This window comes from Homarus americanus, unplaced genomic scaffold, assembly GCF_018991925.1.
Source record: "Homarus americanus isolate GMGI-L3 unplaced genomic scaffold, GMGI_Hamer_2.0 scaffold31037, whole genome shotgun sequence".
NCBI classification, from domain to species: Eukaryota; Metazoa; Arthropoda; class Malacostraca; order Decapoda; family Nephropidae; genus Homarus; species Homarus americanus.
Genome location: NW_024722227.1, coordinates 911,671 through 933,299, shown reverse-complemented (window position 1 = coordinate 933,299; position 21,629 = coordinate 911,671). Strand labels below are relative to the sequence as shown.

The window sequence follows — 21,629 nt, the reverse complement described above, 5'->3', positions numbered from 1 at the left end:
TGCAAGGTGGGCCGAGTTATTTATTTTAAGAAGGACAGAGTTGGAGGTGCACCCACAATTGCATATGCCTATACAGTAATCCAGTGTTTTTTGCAGGTTTTTTAACAGGGTTTTGACATTTCACGTTTTTTTTTATTAAAAAATTATATACTGTACTGTATGTATAAAATATCCTTAAAAAAAATTGCTCCATTTTCGATATTCCCCTGTGGGGTGCGGCAAACAGACACCACCCGCTGCTCTGAGAAGCCTCAGTCCACATGTGCCTACCATACTGTGAACGCTACTGTGATTACCTCTTCTGTTTGTCCTCCCACGTGCATTCCACATGGCTCCTGGACGTAAGCCAGCCTCATCAAGGGCAAGTATTACTAGCAAAGACTCTAAAGTGACCAAGAATACTGCTGACCTTAACGGAAAAAAACAGTTTTATTGGACAAGCTCAGAGGTGGTATGAGCTATGGCTCGAGATGTGGTGAAGACTGACAATTCATTTGTGTCTTTTGTCAGAATACAAGTCTTCAAGTAGAGGAATGTGCGTGGAAGAGGACTGGCTGGCCGGCGTGACTGCGGGCAGACGCCGGGACAGCAGAGAGAGGCTGGCAATGTAGATGTTGCCGACCTCAGTGAAATATAAATATTTTTATTTACTTGTAAATAATTTTTTTTGTATATTACTGTGTTTACGTTTTTCCATTATACTAAAATATGATTAATTTCAAATAATGATGTTAATAAATGCCGGTACAGTGCATCAGTGATCAGTGTGACCACTGGGCAGTGAGTGGAGAGCATGGCGTGGAGTGCATGACCTACCTGAGCTGTTTGGTGGCCACAGGTACAGTGATTCCTAAGAGAGAATTCACGGTTTTGGCTTTTCGCGGGGGTTTCAGGAATGTAATTCCCGCAAAAAACACGGAATTACTGTATTCAGTCATTCAATCTTAATAAATCTAACTGGCCAACTGTATTCCAATAATATATGGAATTCCACTACAAAGAGAACACCTGCTAACTTCACACTACACATTATACTATATACTATATTATACTACAGTATACTATACTATACTATATTGTGTGGTGGCCTTAAAGTCATGTCACAGTATAATCCTCCAGGTTAAGCTAGGTAACTTAGGTTACTTCAAAGATAAACTAAGAAGCACCTGCATAAAGCAACAAGAAGAAGCATTAAAGCATTGAACAACTAAACAGAAATGCAAACTACTGAATATCACAGCTCTGATAAATATTTCCACAGCACAGTATACGTATGTGGCTTTAAATTAATGCTGCAAAAAATAAAAATAAAATAAATACTGTAATAAAATAAACTGGAGACTTTGAAGCTTCCAAACTGAGGACTACAGACATGACAGCTATGGTACGAGACTGCTGGGTGACCATGCCATGCTTTCCAGTGCTGAGCTCAGTCTCCCTACCTTTCTGGAAGCTGGCGAGGAGCTGGCAAGGCGTTAAGAAATGAATCACTTTCCATTGATTTCCTCTTGGAGGTAAACCAGTACTGTACGGTAATACCACAACTGTATTTCTTATTATCACTAAACTTTTTTCCCGTTTAAAAAGTTCTTAAATCTCAATCTCAGTATTTGAGACATACACAAATATGACAGAGGCTCCACTGACTGCAACCTACAGTTACCGGTGACCAAACTACACAGTCCTGTAACACTCCCCTGGTAACATGACCATCACTGCTTAGCAACACAGTGTACATGAAGAAGCTCAACAAGTGGGGCTATTAAACTGTGCCTCAGTTACATTACATAGTATTGTACCGTGTATAACCCATGATAGAGAAAACTGACTGTATTGTACTGTGATCTACTGTACAAGATAACATTACCACCCTCAACTATGTCACTGTTTGGGAACAGGCTATCAACTTTTCCCACACACTGTACAGTACAACAGATAAGACTCACAATCATCTCGTGTTCATCACTCAAAATAAATAGATCAGGAACAGCAGTACAGATGTACATAAAAACATGAATAGAAATCACCAAAATTCTATTCAAACCAAGGTCTGGTTATATTAGAATAAATGCCGATTTTAAAATTATTACTCTTATTCTTCATCGTTTAAATAGAATTTCAGTTTCCTCTCAAGTTTCTTATTATTTCAGCATTTGGTTTAAGAGCTGTATCACTACAGTACTGGGTCATTTTTCATTAACCACCCATCACCTTTCTCACATGAAAAATATATCTTGTTTGCTAGTTTTCTTGCTGTTTTAGATGATTCTGACATTATCTTTGGGGCAAATCACTTTTTTTATTAAATCGTAAAAAGGTGATGGGTGGTTAACGAAAAAGTGACTTCATCCCCCTGGCTAAGGAATACGGCGTCATTGTGGGGTCCGGGGGCAAAGTACCTCCCCCACTAAGTAGGATGCGGCCTATTAGGTTAGGTTAGGTTAGGTTAGGTTAGGTAAGGTTAGGTTAGTACGTAGACCTAGTTTAGTTTTAACCTTTTTTCCCATGAAAAATATATTTTTTTGCTAGTTTTCTTGGTGTTTTCGATGAATCTGACATTTATATTGGGCGAAAATCACTTGTTTTCCCCCACCCACACACCAAAACCCTGCATTCCCAATGTGGCCTCCCTACATTGTTGGGTGGAAGGGGGTGGGAGTAATTAATAATAAAAAGTAAATAAAATAAATAAATAAATAATAAAAACTGATTTGCCCCAAATATAAAAGTCAAAATCATCAAAAACAGCAAGAAAACTAACCAAAAAAAAAAAATTTTTATGAGAAAAAGGGTGATGGGAGGTTAATGAAAAAGTGACCCAGTACTGTAGTGTATTACATCAGCATCACACACTGGCGGAAGTAACAGCTTCCCATAAAACTCCACCAACACAAACATCATTTTCTACAGCACTCCCACACTCCACCAACATCAACACACCATCAACATCAGCTGCTAAAACATGTTAAGTGTCACTGAAGAGCAGCACTAACTGAATGCTTAACTACAGAAGTATTGACATTTTATCATCAAGAAAGGTGACACAAAACACTTTGCTACCTAAAAGTTAAGCTAAAGAGATTTGTTTATTTATGGTCACAACCTCACAACCAGAAGATGTGTCAACAACTTTCTAGACATTTTTCATACAAGCTCTCAACTCTGTGACTCAAACTTAAAATTTGTTTTTCTCATATCCTGAACTTTTCTCCTACAATAACCAACTCCGTTTAGTAATTCTGGAGATAAATATTTGAAAAAATTAATGATGCACCAGCATTTAAATTTGTGGATTATAATGTAAACTGTTAGTACAGTACAGTACAGTTTAAGATATTAAACAAAGTTGATGGGGTTAATTTAGGAATTAGCTGTTACTTGTGTCGGTCAGTAGTATGAAGCTATACTGTACACCTACTTAGTGACTTAAGAATTCTTGTCCATCATTGTAACATTTGTGCATGTCGACTAAGATACTGTAACCTGCAGCTTACTACTGTACAGAGTCGTGAGGGAAAGTCTATATTAACTAAGCTCTACAGTCATATTATCCCAGGAACTAAACTCTTCACCTACAGGCCACAACCATCTAGAAAAGATTACAATTTCTGCTCGAGAACTCTTAATAAAATATTAGCCCAACACAGCTTCACCTCAGCTAAATAAAACTAGACATAAAGTTTAAACATAATAAAGAAAATTATGTTCAATGACCTCTCTCCTTCCCCCTCCCCATGTATTAACTGGTAATATTTGCATCAGGTCCTGTAGTGTTTTATTCAGGTCATCTCTTACATTCTCTTTTATAATCTCTATATAACTATGACATGTCACAGCCTACACCATCTAATACGAGAACCAACACATTGAGTATGAAAGAATGGCTATTACAACTTTTTATATAGGCAACAGCTCATACAGATTCTTCCCCTCAGCTTGTCCACTGCCACTTTAAACCTTTACACAGGTCAGGACGACACTCCCACCAGTTACACTATACACTTCATCACTTCCTCTAGTGTCCTGTATCCACCACACACGTTTATATCTCGGCCCAGGTAAGGCTTTATAATGTAGTGGTGACACAGTGGTACCATTCACCAAAAGGGTCACGAGATCCTTCCTTGGTTTCTCTTTTCCGCCCACACACACACTCGCACATCCCCCTCTTACTGATAGACTGAACTCGTAGCCAGGGACAGTAGCGTATAACCATGACCACAAGTGCCAAATATATTAATAGTAAGAGGTGTTAAACACTACTGTGACAGCATGGATGGCAGAGCAGACGACACAACACAATATTGTCTCTCTTTTCTCTCTATTTCCAAACATTTACTTTTCTCTTAGACTTAAAGACAACACCTGCGTCGTTTTAAAGACACTAGAGACCACTGTCAACTGGATATACTCACAATATATCAACAAATGTTCACTAATACACCATCAACAACACGCGGTCCATCACACCAACAACAACTGACAGCGCTACTGGCGGCCGGCTCCTGAACCTCCTGGGGCTAACACCTTATAACCTTCCCATCACAAATAATAAATATAATAATTATTCAACTTACTTAACAAATATAATGTACTTATAATTGATAGAATATATTTATTCTTTCACAATAAAGGATATAACTGTTTACTTTAAGTCACTATATGATAAAGTTGTGTATGTAAAGATGCCTTACCTCAGAGTAACTCACATGGTCCAGCCTAAACTTGACCACATAAACATTCATTAATTTGATGTAAACGAGACAAACTATTAAAATTATCCTGAAATGTATTAATAACCTTATCATAAACTACCATGAAGTTAAGGTAACACTCTCTAGGTATGTCGTAAAGAAGTAATATAGCAAACTTGTATGGTATATGGCAACTGTAACACGTGCCCTAATGACAACATATCAAACTAGATTACACATAATAAATAATCATTCAGATAATAATATATTTAGAGGCAGAGATCATCTTATTTCAAGTACACATATAAAAGTTTAAATACAAACCTACCGCTCCAAAAATTATATCGTTGCAAAGCTCTACAATGTTGCTGAAACAATACTATCGTGTATAATAATCCATATAGGAAATAAAGACAATTGTTTTCTGTCACAGTTTTGATCTGTCTATAAATACTATAACTTATCCCAAATTTATATCTTGGTATATGTGAACTAGGGTGATTTGTAAGCGGCCACCTGTTAGCGAGCACTTCAGGAAGCAACACTGACTCATGGATTTACTCAGGTTTTAGTGATGACTATTGATCTATCTTTATATTTGAGAGAGTTAACTTGGTTACCATAACACATACACCCAATTACCCAGGTATATGTTGTTTTGGGAGCTGTAGTGCATGTTGTAGAGAATAATATGGCTATTGGTAATTTTAACACATGACGCAACTTCCAAAAAATTATGTACAATAAATGTTTAAAAAACCTTGAATGACCTGTTGGTTTCGAATGCTATTTTGACGTAGATCTTCGTAATTAATGATAAGCTTACAGAGCCCTGATATATATACCAGAAAGTGAAGTTGTTGCATAATATGCCTGAAAATAATAGTAGAAATTAGTATATGCCCAAAAATTAGGCCTATAAAAACAATTATCCAGATACAAAGTTAATTTATTCTGACCACATGAGTGACATTATTGAGGTTACCTGAGGACTGTAGGCTATTTCCTTTCCTCCCTCCTGCACCACACCACCACACCTCACAACAACAGACAATATATATGTAGATTACTGATTTATCACCAGAGGTCACTACTGGAAATAAGCATCTGATGGGTTTGTTGGTTATCCTTGAAGGAGTTGTTTCAAACAGCTTGACTACAGTATATACAAACAACTTGTTTGTATATACTGTACAGTCAGATTAATTGGTTGTACACCTGCACGGTCTGTGTATAGTACGTGGTATACCTGCACCGTATATATTGTGATAAAATAATTATAAGGCTACGACACAATTATTAAAAAATGAGCATCAATTGGATCTTCAAATCAAAATCAGACATTAAACTCAGAAATGTAAGTAAAGTACAAAATGTATGTACCGTACCACGTGGTGAAACAGTGCTGCCTTGACCTACTTGTGAAGAAAAGTGTATCTAAACTTATAAGTGCCTCTGTGAAAGTAACACTTAACATGTTGGGATCATCATAATTTTAATTGTTGTTGATTAGTGCAATTGCTAATTAATATAAGCGCTTAAAGACCAGATGCGGTATAGATGTTTAGACGTAATAATGCATTCTAACAAATTCCTTGGTTCATTCTTTGTACAATTTGGCATCGCTTGTAACTTGAACTATTCATGTAATGTTGACTTAATATGAATTTGTGTGGCGATTTTTAGTGAATAATATAATTACATTTAACCAAGGGAATTATGTGCTGGGGAGAGCGTGGCCACCAGCTGAGTGTCACCATGTGGGTTTGTTGACATGTTACACGTGGTGACGCTCAACACCACTACCGCTACACCTGTTGACTACACCTTCAGGGTACACCGCTACTCTTGTTGGCTACACCTTTAGGGTACACCGCTACACTTGTTGGCTACACCTTTAGGGTACACCGCTACACCTGTTGACTACACCTTTCGGGTACACCGCTACACCTGTTGACTACACCTTCAGGGTACACCGCTACTCTTGTTGACTACACCTTTCGGGTACACCGCTACACTTGTTGACTACACCTTTAGGGTACACCGCTACACTTGTTGACTACACCTTCAGGGTACACCGCTACACAGGGTACACCGCTACACCTGTTGTACACCTTTAGGGTACACACCGCTACTTGTTGACTACACCTTCAGGGTACACCGCTACACTGACTGTTGGCTACACCTTTAGGGTACACCGCTACACCTGTTGACTACACCTTTAGGGTACACCGCTACTCTTGTTGACTACACCTTCAGGGTACACCGCTACTCTTGTTGACTACACCTTCAGGGTACACCGCTACTCTTGTTGACTCCACCTTTAGGGTACACCGCTACACCTGTTGACTACACCTTTAGGGTACACCGCTACACTTGTGCACCTCACCACCACCCACATCCTAACCTGAATCACAGAGAACATACAGGGTGTCCAAAAAATGAATGTACACTCAACTATTATTAATTATTTTAACAAAATGTGTACACTGCCCTTTTATTGATAAAAAACAATAAATAATTCAGAGAGGGACAAGACTGAAATATTTATAACCTATTGAAGCGTATACACATTCTTTTGAGAAATAAAATAATTGTGTACAGTATATATTTTTGAGGCGCCTCTAGACTATTAATAATTAATTACAAATCATGGAGACGGGACAGCAGCACTACTAGTACTAGGCGTCTGTTGGCCCAGGCTAAGCTACAGTTCACAACTTGACATCTTCATCCAGTGTGATGATAGGAGGCAGAGCGGGTTAATGGCACTGGTATGTATTATTAATGGTATCGATGTTTACTTTACATTTACCTTTTACTTTAAGCCTCTTCACCACTGATTGGCTCGTTAGTCAAGCGTGTTTTGTTAACCCATCACCCTTAGCTTGTGTCAAACCTCCCCAACACACCAGCCCAAGCTACACTTCCCCCAACACACACACTAGCAGAACAGCGTTGCAATAATATACTGTATAAGTACTGTGTATACGCTACATACTAATCTTCTATTTCCGTCTAAATTAAAGTTAGGTTTACCGTCGGCCAGACAGAACTTTCACTCGCTAGGAAACTATTAATGCCCGACCGAGGTATAACACGGTTGTGTTAATACAAAAACGGTGGTGGTGTAGCCTCACTGTCACGGCGTCTCACATATATAAATACTTTACCTGTAAGTCTACAACTGTTATATGAATCCTCCTGAGATCCGAAACCCAACAAAAAATTATAAATGCGTTAAACTGAGTAGACTAATTGTAATTAACTTCCGAAAACTGTGAGGGGTAACTTTTTCGGAGTGAGAGTTGTGAACTCTTGAAACAATCTGCCGTAGAGTGTTGTGACGGCACCGAGTGTGAGCTGCTTCAAGACCAGACTTGACCAACACTGGAGCAGGTTCAGATACATTCAGGAGTCAGTGCATGCCCAGTACTTGCCAACAGTGTGTAACAGAGCCAGTACATGCCCGGTACTTGCCAACAGAGTGTAACAGAGCCAGTACTTACCAACAGTGTGTAACAGAGACGTGACCGACCGCCCAAGCAGCTAATGAGCCGATCATTGCATTCAATGGCGAAGAGGATAAAAGTAAAAGTTGTATATTAATGTTCTTTGTCATCAACTTAAATCACAGACTAGGCTGTCGATGCCCCAACACACCAGTATTTCTCTCGATCAAGCATGAGAACTAAAATCACGTTTCTTGCATGCTTACTAAACAACATTGATGCCAACCACAGCAGCACCAACCTTACAACAATGCCATCACAGAATTACTTGTGTCACCGTATAATTGTAATTGCTGGTTGTACAAAAACGTGAGCTGCAGTAATCCCGTCCGTAAGGAACACAGCTATCGCCATCTAGTAAACAACAACAACACCAATCATGTCCTGCTGACCTTGGCGGTGTGTGAAGGACACTGAAGCAAGGTGATGTTACATGACGCCGCCACGCCCTCACATCTCACCTGTGCGGGATAATTAATCTCAGGGGGAGGGGAGTGTCAGGTGTTTGAACCTTACGAGAAAGATGTCTTTTATTGATTTGCTGGCCCTCCACAGCTTAGGTAAAGATACTACTCAGAGCCTCAGACCGACATTTCCATAAACTAAATTTACTTGACCTAGCGCAGGTGTATACGATTATACTAGTGGTCACACAAAATTCAGTTCACAGTTTTGCCTTCTAATCTTTTTTTTTCTCTCATTGACACGATGCAATGGGCCCTGCAGCCCCACCCCACCTGTTATACCAGTGCTAGAGAGTAACCCCTCTACCTCCCCGACAATCTTCTGGCATAATCTCACACACACACACACACATACACACACACACACACACACACACACACACACACACACACAGACGAGGGTACACTTGACCACCAGAGGGTCAAGACCTACCAGGCCCCCCTTGGCCATGTTCGGCCCCATTCCCCAAGTCCCTCTCCCCGACCCATCCTCACCACCAGGATATCAACATAATCAAAAGTGACAATTTCGTTTCGGAAAGAAGTGGGATCAGTGTTGAACAGTGATGAACAGTCTTCACACCTGGCTACGAGATAACACAACACCACCCAGCAGAGTGAGGTACTGTGAAACCACCCCACACCACACGGTGTCTCCATGACTACGTGAGGACCTTCATGTCAACCTACGGAGGAGATACTGCACCACGTGAACACCACACCATCCCGTGCCTCCATGACCACGTGAAGTCCCTCATGTCAACACCTACGGACGAGATACTACACCACGTGAACACCACACCATCCGGTGCCTCCATGACCACGTGAGGTCCCTCATGTCAACATCTACGGACGAGATACTACACCACGTGAACACCACACCATCCGGTGCCTCCATGACCACGTGAGGTCCTTTATATCAACACCTACGGACGAGTTACTGCACCACGAGGCCTATGTGACCTCACACAGTATGGCAAGAGACCAGCCCGGGCCATCAGCTGCAAACTATAATAATTTGTATGTTCAGTTCATGTTACTTCACCTTTTAGTAGTGAAAGCTTTTGTTAAACGGCCCACCTACCCCATGTCTTTGTATGTTATAAGTCATTTTTGTCTATTGTAGTATATTTTCAGCCTTCGAGCTGCAGAACTTTCTCAATAAACCGTTAATTATCAATATTATTATTAATTATTATACACACACACACACACACACACACACACACACACACACACACACACACACACAACATTTGCATGTCATAACGCAATTGATAGATAGTGTTAACAACGGTCAAGGCATCATGGTGTGTGGTGGTAAGAGTGGTCAAGGCATCATGGTGTGTGGTGGTAAGAGTGGTCAAGGCATCATGGTGTGTGGTGGTAAGAGTAGTCAAGGCATCATGGTGTGTGGTGGTAAGAGTAGTCAAGGCATCATGGTGTGTGGTGGTAAGAGTAGTCAAGGCATCATGGTGTGTGGTGGTAAGAGTAGTCAAGGCATCATGGTGTGTGTGGTGGTAAGAGTAGTCAAGGCATCATGGTGTGGTGGTAAGAGTAGATCAAGGCATCATGGTGTGTGGTGGTAAGTAGTCAAGGCATCATGGTGTGTGGTGGTAAGAGTAGTCAAGGCATCATGGTGTGTGGTGGTAAGAGTAGTCAAGGCATCATGGTGTGTGGTGGTAAGAGTGGTCAAGGCATCATGGTGTGTGTGTGGTAAGAGTAGTCAAGGTCAGTCAAGGCATCATGGTGTGCGGTGGTAAGAGTGGTCAAGGCATCATGGTGTGTGGTGGTAAGAGGTCAAGGCATCATGGTGTGGTGTAGAGTGGTCAAGGCATCATGGTGTGTGGTGGTGTGAGAAGTCAAGGCATCATGGTGTGTGGTGGTAAGAGTAGTCAAGGCATCAAGGCATCATGGTGTGGTGGTAAGAGTAGTCAAGGCATCAGGTGTGGTGGTGGTGTAGTCAAGGCATCATGGTGTGGTGGTAAGAGTGGTCAAGGCATCAGTGGTCAAGGCAGTGGTCATGGTGTGTGGTGGTAGAGTGGTCAAGGCATCATGGTGTGTGTGTGGTGGTAAGAGTAGTCAAGGCATCATGGTGTGTGGTGGTAAGAGTAGTCAAGGCATCATGGTGTGTGGTGGTAAGAGTAGTCAAGGCATCATGGTGTGTGGTGGTAACATAAGAACATAAGAAAATAAGGAGTCTGCAATAGGCAGGTTGGCCTGTGCATGGCAGCTCCTGTCGAGAGTTACTACCACTCTCTATCATCCATGAATCTATCTAGCCTCCTTTTAAAACTTTCCAGCATTCCAGACAACAAAGTTGCTAAGCTTGTTCCACTCGTCCACCACCTTATTTGTGAACCAGTTCCTTCCCATCTCCCTCCTAAACAGTGATAAGAGTCACCATGGTGTGTGGTGGTATTACATAACCAGCGTTGAACATTCCTCAAGTATTTCCTGACGGCTGCTATTATACAAGCCATCAGTCAGTCAGTGAATATTAGCTCACCAGTATATTTCACATGATTTAATTAAATACCCTTAACGCTTAGCTACCTGGGGGGTTAGGTGAGGGTGCGGTTAGATTAGTTTAGGTTAGCGGCAGATAAAGTTGTCGTAATCTTCAGTTATCACGTGTTTCATATAAATAATGAGATGTTTGTGTGTTTTATCTAACTGCTGATTAAATCTCATTATTTGTGTGTGCGTCTCTGAGATGGTGGTGTGTGTGTGAGGTATTTGATGCACTTAATTAAGCGTATGGCGACTGTGTCAATTTGCATCGTGTTTCTTGAGATATATTAATTAACTTATTTTTGTCGAAAAAATAAATATTTATACGCCATTATTTTTTCTTATTCGGAAACCCTAGATAATGGGAGTACTATTAAATTCTATAAATCACCTATATTACTATTATGTATATAGATATATTGAGAGAAAACATATGACATGGCATTGTTTCGTCTTGCCAGTTACCCACTTCCCTAAACTTTCGTACCATACAAATTACTAAAATAAAATACTTACACACAGGGAAATAAATAATTAGCATTATATCAAAAGCTTCATATTAATATATATAGATATTCTATATTTTATAAATAATTCGATAATAGTGAATAAGTTAGTATTTATTGATGTAGTATATATTGAGGTGGTAACTGTAGGGGTCGGGCCTGGCAACACTGGAGCTCAGCTGTTGATCAACAAGTTGTGGAGGAGACGTGAAGCTGCACCCATCCTCCCTCTCACTGGTATTGTATTTTATGGATTTAAATCACCCTGACGTTGTATTATATAACATAACAATATCTCACTTAACTTTATATGGAAAAGTTACATCGGTGTTATTAATCAGAAGTTAATTATAGTGGAGATTAGAGGATATGTGTAGTGGTGGGTCAGAGAGGCTGAGGGCAGATCAACGTCTTCAAGGACACAGTGATGGTTGTGTTCCTATTACCTAACATTTATGAAAGTTGTTCTTGTTTCCTTTGTGTTCTTTTCTAGTGAACACAATATAGGAGTGTTCTATTAAATACTGAAGATAAGATAACGTAGGGTTGTTATTATGAACAGTGAATATAAGATAACATTGGGCGTGTATTATTTACTGGTAAAAGTAAGATAACATATTGTACCTGTGTTAATGAATGGTGGTTGTAGTTGATTTGCTTCATGTTGTGAATAGTGAACACAAGATAACATAAGATATCTATCTCTCAGTCAGTCTCTATCTATAGTATCTGTCTATCCATCTCTAACTGTTCATCCACCAAACTATATATCTATTTGGTGCTGTAATCTAATCTTTTTGTTTCCAGAGATCAAGTTAAGAGTCATGGCGGGCGAGATGGTGAGTTTGGAACAGTGTTTGGAGAAGTACGTCCCAGAACGAGAGTTGAAAGAGATCACCAGAATCCTCTACGGCCGAGAACTCCCGTAAGTGCAGTGGAATATTGTACTGGTGGAATATTGTACTGGTGGAATATTGTACTGGTGGAATATTGTAGGGGTGGAATATTGTAGGGTGGAATATTGTACTGGTGGAATATTGTAGAGGTGGAATATTGTAGAGGTGGAATATTGTAGGGGTGGAATATTGTAGAGGTGGAATATTGTAGAGGTGGAATATTGTAGAGGTGGAATATTGTACTGGTGGTATATTGTGGAATATTGTGGTGGAATATTGTAGGGGTGGAATATTGTACTGGTGGAATATTGTAGAGGTGGAATATTGTAGAGGTGGAATATTGTACTGTGGAATATTGTACTGGTGGATTGTAGGGGTGGAATATTGTAGGGTGGAATATTGTAGAGGTGGAATATTGGGGTGGAATATTGTACTGGTGGAATGTTGTAGGTGGGAGGGGTGGAATTGTGGTGGTAGGTGGAATATTGTACTGGTGGAATATTGTAGGGGTGGAATATTGTACTGGTGGAATATTGTACTGGTGGAATGTGTAGGGGTGGAATATTGTAGGGGTGGAATATTGTACTGGTGGAATATTGTACTGGTGGAATATTGTAGGGGTGGAATATTGTACTGGTGGAATATTGTACTGGTGGAATATTATAGGGGTGGAATATTGTAGGGGTGGAATATTGTAGGGGTGGAATATTGTAGAGGTGGAACATTTTAAGGGTGGTATATTGGGGGTGGAATATTGTAGGGGTGGAATATTGTAGAGGTGGAATATTTTAAGGGTGGTATATTGTGGGGGTGGAATATTGTAGGGGTGGATTATTGTAGAGGTGGAATATTTTAAGGGTGGTATATTGTAGGGGTGGAATATTGTAGGGGTGGAATATTGTAGAGGTGGAATATTTTAAGGGTGGTATATTGTAGGGGTGGAATATTGTAGGGGTGGAATATTGTAGAGGTGGAATATTGTAGAGGTGGAATATTTTAAGGGTGGTATATTGTAGGGATGGAATATTGTGGGGGTGAATCATCCACTAATAACCACTTGAGTTTTTTTATTCATGATATATTGTATTTTTCACTAGTGTATGATTTTATATTAGGGTAAATTATGTTAGTGTTAGCATAGGACAGGATTAGGTTAGGATAAGTTAAAGTTAGCATAGGTTACTTTAGGATAGGTAGTCTTAGGGTAGGTTAGCATTAGGTTAGGATAGTTTAGATTTGGTTAGCATTAAGGTACAGTACTGTTAATCTTAGGATGAAATAAGCTTCACGTGATCCATTGATTAAAATGGTTTTATGCATTTTCCAGTGACATCAAGATCTCAGAGAAGGCTGAACAACTGTCTCAAAGACACAACTTCGAGGTTAAGGCGTATCAGATATGTGCCGCCAAGGAAGAACTGACTTCTCCCAGGTGAGTGTGCCATGAACTGGTCTTGATGCCTGAAGCACTACTTAGTGTGTTACGGCCTGAGTCTTAAACACCTTCTTCTGTTGAAGAGGGTCGTCGTGTTTCAACCCGAGTTTTAAACTAAATGAGTCACAGTACTTAACGGGTGGTGTGGTGGTAAAACTAACTAATTCCAATATTATAAATTAATTTTATTGGAATTAGTTAATTTTACGGCCACACCACCCGTTAAGTACTGTACTGCGGTGTCCCTCAGGACTCATTTAGTTTAAAACTCGGGTTGAAACAAGACGACCCTCTTCAACAGAAGAGGGTGTTTAAAACTCCGGGCATTAGTCTCATGATTATTAATGTACAGTCAGGGACAAAATTTCTCTTCCTGTGGTGAAAGTGAACCATGGGAATGAGTCTCTGAACTGACTCACCCTGACTGTTTCATCTCATTTAGGGCCAATGCTGTTTCATTTTGGGCAGAAGCGAACTTTTGACCCCGACTGTACAGTATAGTATGTAGAATTTTTTGGGGGGTAAATTTTTTATATCACCTGATGATTGGCTCCCTCTCACTTTATTCCCTCTGGAAGATTTAACCTAATGTACCCAACCCTACCTTAATCTAACCTACCCTCCCCTAACCTAACCTAATCTACCCTTCTATACCCTACCCTAAAATCTAGCCTAACCTAATGTTAACTTAATCCAACCTAACCTTAACTCCCCTGCCCCCCAGTTAGTCTTAGGGTGGTCATTTATCAGGTGAAATAAGCAGTGAGCTAATCTTTAGGTGATCCTCAACTTGTACTGCACTGATCTGAGAGGACGCTGTTGGCTGCCACAGGGACACACAAGACTCCTGAACATGTGATGAGCTCTGTCAGGTGTTGGTTTAATTACTTTTTTTTTTTCTTTCTCTTATCTTCTTCCACCTCTAATCACCTTTCTAGCCATTCGGGTGGTCGGTTTGTTCTTTATTATGACCTTCATTGTCCAATGTTACTACAGGAGGGAACTGGAGTACACCAACGGTAAGGAGGCGTATCATATGTCCCAACGGGATGAAGACACTGCACTAGTTGAGACTGTATGTGAGAAGGACCTAGGTGTGTATGTTGACAATGAGCTGAAGTTCTCGGGCCATTGCGAGAAGAAGCTAAATCAGGCAAATAAATTATTGGGTCTTATAAGAAGGTCGTTCAGATATCTAGATGGTCCGTCCCTCGTAACGATCTTCAGGAGTGAAGTGCTTCCCCATCTGGAGTACTGTCACCCCATCTGGTCCCCGAGATATGCTAGGGACTGTCAGTTGGTTGAAAATGTTCAAAGGAGGGCCACCAGACTGGTGCCTGCACTTCAGCACCTCAGCTACCCTGAGAGATTGGAGAACCTGAACTTGCCTAGCTTATACCATAGACGGGCAAGGGTGGACCTAGTTGAGGTGTATAAGCATCTCAGAGGGCACTACTCAGTTGAGTGTCCTTACTTGGAGCTGGCGGACGCTCGCCCCACAAGGGGTCACAGCTCAAGATTGAAGAAGCCGCAAGTCTAGAAAACTGTGAGGGCAAACTTTTTCGGAGTGAAGGTTGTAAACTCTTGGAACAATCTACCAGAGTGTGTTGTGACGGCACCGAGTGTGAGCTCTTTCAAGACAAGACTTGACCAACACTAGAGTGGGTTCAGGTACATTCAGGAGCCGGTGCATGCCCAGTATTTGCCAACAGTGCGTGGCAGAGACGTGACCGATCGCCCGGGCGGCTAGCGAGCTTATCTTTTGGTGAAGAAGATAAATGAAAAGGAAAAGTAATCAGACGTGACCGATCGCCCCAAGCGGCTAACAAGCCGATCAGTGGCGAAGAGGATAAAAGTAAAGTAAAAAAGAGAGCAAACCTATGATGTTTGGTAGGGTTACACTGGATAACTTCCTTCTCACATCTGACCCGGGGATTGAATCCATGTCTGCAATGGTGAGAGGCAAGTGCATTATCGCTGTACCACTTACTTCGTCCTATCAGTCATATTATGTTCTGTCATACTTGATTCATTTGTTAATTTCTTCTCCAGAATTGTACGTGTTGGTGTGATTCAGAACTCCATCGCTGCGGAGACGACGGCTCCAGTAAGTGAGCAGCGCGCTGCACTGCATGAGAAGATAACCCACATGACGGAGGCCGCAGCTCTGTGTGGGGTCAACATTTTGTGCTACCAGGAGGCGTGGAGTGAGTACTGTACCGCAGTTTGGCTTTTAATGATGTACAGTACAACAGTTGTAATCAGTCATAACATTGATTTTCAAACCACTGAATGAAATGTACAGTATTAACTATAAAACAAGTCTTGGTACCTGTAGTAATCAAAATTATATTATGTAGCTCTGGCACTTTGGCTATACAGTAGTATTATATGATAAAAACATAATGGGAGTTTATCTTTTTGCTTCACAGTACAGTAGTACTGTATCTATAACCATCTATACCAGGGGTGTCAAACTCATGGCCCGTGGGCCAAATGTGGTCCTTGGGATGGTCAGGTGTAGCCCGCGGGATAACGGTAAAATTTATCAGCCCGTGAAATTCTGATAGAAATAGGTATGAAGTACCGAACCCGTATTACTGATAACCACTTGGATGCCATCCTCCGACTTGGAATATCACCTTTGCAGCCAAATATAGAAAAACTTGTGGAAGAAAAATGCTTTTGCAGTGCAGTGGAAAATGAGGTCAAAGTTGTGAGTTGCATGATAGTTCTTGTTCTGCATGTACTGTACATAACTGTCATAACAAGATTGAGCTCTTAAGTTTCAAAACACAAATGGAATTGTATAATAAATTGTAGCCCCAAAATAATGCATATTCAGTGGTCCCTCGGTTAACGAACACAATTCGTTCCAGAAGGTCGTTTGTTAACCGAAACCATTGTTTCAATGGGATTTTGGGTAATTGGTTCCAGCTCACCGAAAATTACGTACAAAATAAAAATAAATGCAGTCAATTACACTTACTTTGAGGTGTGTATATAGAAGGCACCTGGTTGATGATGATGGGAATTAGAAGTGGGGGTGGAGGAGAAGGGAGAAGAGAAGGAAGTGTGGGTGGAAGAGAAATCACCCCATGCTTCATGCCATCATTTCACCCATAAAATTTTAAGTTCACTCAGTGTAATTCAAGATTATTTTCTTTAAATCAACACTGCACTGCACTATATATTGTCAATATGTAAAATAAATTTCAGAATGACCAATAATTGTACTGTAAAAATGTAAAAATAGTTTATGTTCAAGAGAGCCACAAGCAAGATGTTACCTCCACTGACCAGAGATACAAACTAACACCTTGGTTGGTGAGTCAAGTGGCTGATTGGCACACCAAAAACTAGTTTCCTGTACTCCAATTATGTTAAATAAGTGTTAAAATGACTAAAAATTTTAATATAAAACTTGGAAAATTATTGAATAGTACAACCTTCTTTTTATTTACTCAAATGGGAACGAATTTAAGCCCTAGAACCGATTACTGTATTGGCGCACTAATATTCCAGCTGGTGAGCAAACGAAAACATGTTGACATGATTTCGTAAGAACTTCGTTAACCGAATTTTTGTTCGTTAACCGAAATGAAGATTCTTATGGAAGAAAATTCGTTAACCGAAATTTCGTTAACCGAGGGATCACTGTATATGGTTTTTACTATCCTGTTATTAGCGTTAATCATGTTTATTAAGTAAAATTAATTTTACATACTTAAGACCAGACAAACCCAAATGAGGTATTCCTGGTAAGCCAGGTAAGGCAATGTGTAAAGCTGTAAACCTCAATCCTGCAAATATGTAATATAGCACTTGTGTTGGCCCTGAAGAGGGTAACTAAAATAAGAATTGGTCCTCGAAAGGTATTGAGTTTGACACCACTGCGAGTCTATACAGTCTTTCTTTTATTTTCATTACTGTATTGTTTAATGTATCTATATAAATGTGTGTGTGGTTTTAAATTTTAGAGTTAAGAATTAAAGGATTCTGTGTTTAGATACATTCCTCTGTGTTGGAGATGACAGTAAGTGTTGAAGACAAGTTGCCTTAGTAGCTTTCAGTTCCTTCTCCTCTGCCAGCCATGCCATTTGCCTTCTGTACCCGGGAGAAGCAGCCGTGGTGTGAATTTGCTGAAAGTGCCGAGTCTGGACCAACAACTCAACTGTGTCAGGAGGTATGGTCTCACTTAACTATTACTGGTCCCTTCCATGAATCTTGATAATCGTGGCAAACAGTACAGTATTAATCCCTTCATTACTATTAGAGTTTTGGGTACTTAAATCCTTCTCATTGGAGTGTATACTGCTGAGATGACAATGTATTATGTTTCCCAAATTGACGATTACCGGTATTGATCTAACCTAACCTAACCTAATCTAACTTGACCTAACCTAACCTATCTAATCCATCTATATGGGATGGCAAAAATCAAATGATCATTCAGGTGAAATAAGTCGATATGGGATTACGCCTCTCACTGTTACTCTCCGTTCCCAGCTGGCACGGAAACACAACATGGTAATTGTGTCGCCAATACTGGAGAGAGACAGCATTCACGGAGACACACTGTGGAACACTGCCGTGGTCGTGAGCAACACTGGCTATTACCTGGGCAAGAGTCGCAAGAACCACATCCCCAGGGTGGGCGACTTTAACGAGTCCACGTACTATATGGAGGGAGACACAGGCCATGTTGTCTTCCAGGTCAGTTTAGCAATTAACTTTATGGATGAAGCAACAAATAAATGTTATTGAGAAGTGGAGAAAAAATAGCTTAAACTGTACAGTATAATTAAGGTGAAGAAGTATATTAGATAATATTTCTTTTCTTTTTCTATTGGTATGAAATAAAGAGAGTGCGAGGATAAAATATTCAGATGTCAGTACAGTAGATGTGTGTGTCTGTGTCTGTTGGGAAGATGTGATAACACTTGAGCAGTCAGTGACATTTTATTTTTCTTCTTAAGTGACCAGATCATTGACAATTCAGTATTTTGGTTGTGTTGAGATAAAGTGATCTTTTTTTTTAGTACAGTTAACATTTATGGGAACTTTTCATTGCCTTAATCTCCACGTAGACTCAGTTTGGCCGCATCGCCGTCAACATCTGTTATGGGCGGCATCATCCCCAGAACTGGATGATGTATGGCATAAATGGAGCTGAAATTGTCTTCAATCCCTCTGCTACTGTTGGAGGCCTCAGGTGATATATTCATCTTCTTTGCTGATGTAAATTATTGGAGAGGGAGTGGTGATAGTGTTAGTCTAGTCAGCTAACACTTGTGGATATTGCCGACTTAATTATTTCCCATTTTTTCCATCGTGACCATAACACTTAAAGGGAAGTTTTGGAGGAGTTGTTCCCATCGAGGGTGAAGGGTAGAGTGTGTTGTATTCTCTTGGTATAATGGATAGAGTGAGAGATTTATCAGGACCATTTGATGTACAGTACAGTACACACAGTTCTGTAATGGATGCTCACTTCACCTTTTTAGTCACTATCGCTTTTCATTTACCTGTGTTTTTCTGTCATTGTAAAGGAATGAAAGATTCAGCTGAATTACTTATTCATAATTATCACAGTTCTCATAACTTATCAACAGTGAGCCCATGTGGGGTATCGAGGCCAGGAACGCAGCCATTGCGAACAGTTACTTCACGTGTGCCATTAACCGTGTTGGCACCGAGACCTTCCCCAATGAGTTCACCTCAGCTGATGGTAAACCGGCTCATAAGGACTTTGGTCATTTCTACGGGTCGTCATATGTGGCGGCTCCTGATGGTTCTCGAACTCCAGTGAGTAGCAGAAATCTACTGTGTTAATTTATATGTTTTGTGGGGGTAACACCTGTTCAGTAAGATGTCTATTGTTTTGTGATTGTAAAAGTATGATGCATCTGATGATCTGAGGTATTGCTCTAGATTATCTTTAGTTTTTATTATTTAAGAATTAAAAATGTTATGTTGATATTATTTTTTTAAAATTGTCTTTTGTTGAGGTAACCCAAAGATTAAAATCTTTTATTTGGATTATAAACATTTATAATTCTGGTTTATCATAATTATCCTTACTGATACCCTTTGTAGAGTCTGTCCAGGACCCATGATGGACTTCTGGTCTGTGATTTGGACTTGAATCTCTGCCGACAAGTCAAAGACCGCTGGGGCTTTAGGGTGAGTGAAGAGACAATCTTGTGATGTATTGAAATTTTGGCATTGGACTTGAGATCTTAGATGACATAACCCCTCTAGTCTGTTAGATGGAGGCTTCACTGTGTACTTCCTATGAACTTTATTGTTCAGTGTGGAAAAATAAAGCAAGCATTAATTACTTTTTTTATGGATTTCTGTAGATGACACAGCGGCTGGACCTGTACGCTGCCTCCTTGTCCGCTGCGATACAACCAGAGTATCAGCCTCCAGTGGTGAAGGACATGTGCTGAATCTTTATTTTTTTTTTAAATATGAACGAGGCAGAAAAAATTGGTACAGTACTTTTGAATAGATTGTTGGTTCTTTATATTTTCAAGTGGTGATGACTTTTTTTTTATAAAGTGATGATTTAAGTTTTTTATAAAGTGGTGATGACATAAACGTTTTTTTTTATAAAGTGGTGATGACTAAAGATTTTTCAAAGGATGGTGACTTCCTTTTTTAATGAATCATTTGAGGATTGGAAATATTTCTGTTCACTAGATAACCAAATTCAGTCAACCTCTCTGTTTGTGTTGCTCCTATATAGAATACAGTGTCACTGATTCACTACAGTGTTTTTTTAATAGATAATTGATAATTATAAAGAAGACAGTCCATACAAACTACTTTAGGCAGCTTCCACTCTTCCATACACTGGCATCAGTGCTCAAGTATGTGATTTACATTTTTTTATGAGTTTTGATCTGTTTAAACCTTTACAATATATTACAAATGTTATAGCTAAAAAAAAAACAGACTGAGAGATGATTTTGCATCTGTATTAAAGAAACTGACAAGAGTTATTAATATAGATGTGTTAAAGGAGTTAGATCTTTTTCATCTTTTATCCTCTTCATCACTGATCGGCTCGTTAGCCGCTTGGGCGATAGGTCACGTCTATGTTACGCACTGTTGGCAAGTACTGGGCATGCACCTGCTCCTGAATGTATCTGAACCCGCTTCAGTGTTGGTCAAGTCTTGTCTTGAAAGAGCTCACACTCGGTGCCGTCACAACACACTCTGGTAGATTGTTCCAAGAGTTTACAACCCTCACTCCGAAAAGTTTGCACCTCACAGTTTTCTGGACCTGCGGCTTCTTCAATCTTGAGCTGTGACCCCTTGTGGGGCGAGCGTCCTCCAGCTCCATGTAAGGACACTTGACTGAGTAGTGCCCCTTGAGGTGCTTATACACCTGAATTAGGTTGCCCCTTGCCCGTCTGTAGTATAAGCTAGGCAAGTTCAGGCGCTCCAATCTCTCAGGGTAGTTGAGGTGCTGAAGTGCAGGCACCAGTCTAGTGGCCCTCCTTTGAACATTTTCAACCAACTGACAGTATCTAGCATATCTCGGGGACCAGACGGGGTGACAGTACTCCAGGTGGGGAAGCACTTCACTCTTGAAGA

General features: G+C 40.2%; 2 protein-coding genes across 5 annotated transcripts in view; one reads left to right on the top strand and one right to left on the bottom strand.

Moving 5' to 3' along the window:
• LOC121862250 overlaps positions 1–4,496 on the bottom strand; it is a 38,568-nt gene extending 34,072 nt beyond the window's left edge. For 3 of the 4 annotated variants that reach the window (XM_042360349.1, XM_042360350.1, XM_042360352.1), the window contains exons 1-2: positions 4,416–4,478; positions 1,443–1,697 (exon numbers count right to left, since the gene is read on the bottom strand). In XM_042360349.1, the coding sequence (XP_042216283.1) occupies positions 1,443–1,498 (56 nt within the window). In that variant the 5' untranslated portion in view covers positions 1,499–1,697; positions 4,416–4,478. Of the gene's footprint in view, positions 1–1,442; positions 1,698–4,415 lie in introns of all 4 variants that reach the window. The other variant, XM_042360351.1, reaches the window with a different exon arrangement.
• Positions 4,497–11,874: 7,378 nt separating this feature from the next.
• LOC121862249 (beta-ureidopropionase-like) lies at positions 11,875–20,509 on the top strand. Its single transcript, XM_042360345.1, has 10 exons — positions 11,875–11,927; positions 12,498–12,615; positions 13,914–14,018; positions 16,074–16,228; positions 18,113–18,207; positions 18,531–18,737; positions 19,112–19,236; positions 19,637–19,829; positions 20,121–20,207; positions 20,387–20,509. The coding sequence occupies exons 2-10, from the start codon at positions 12,515–12,517 to the stop codon at positions 20,474–20,476; spliced, it is 1,158 nt and encodes a 385-aa protein (XP_042216279.1). The 5' UTR covers positions 11,875–11,927; positions 12,498–12,514; the 3' UTR covers positions 20,477–20,509.
• The last annotated feature ends 1,120 nt before the right edge of the window (positions 20,510–21,629 follow it).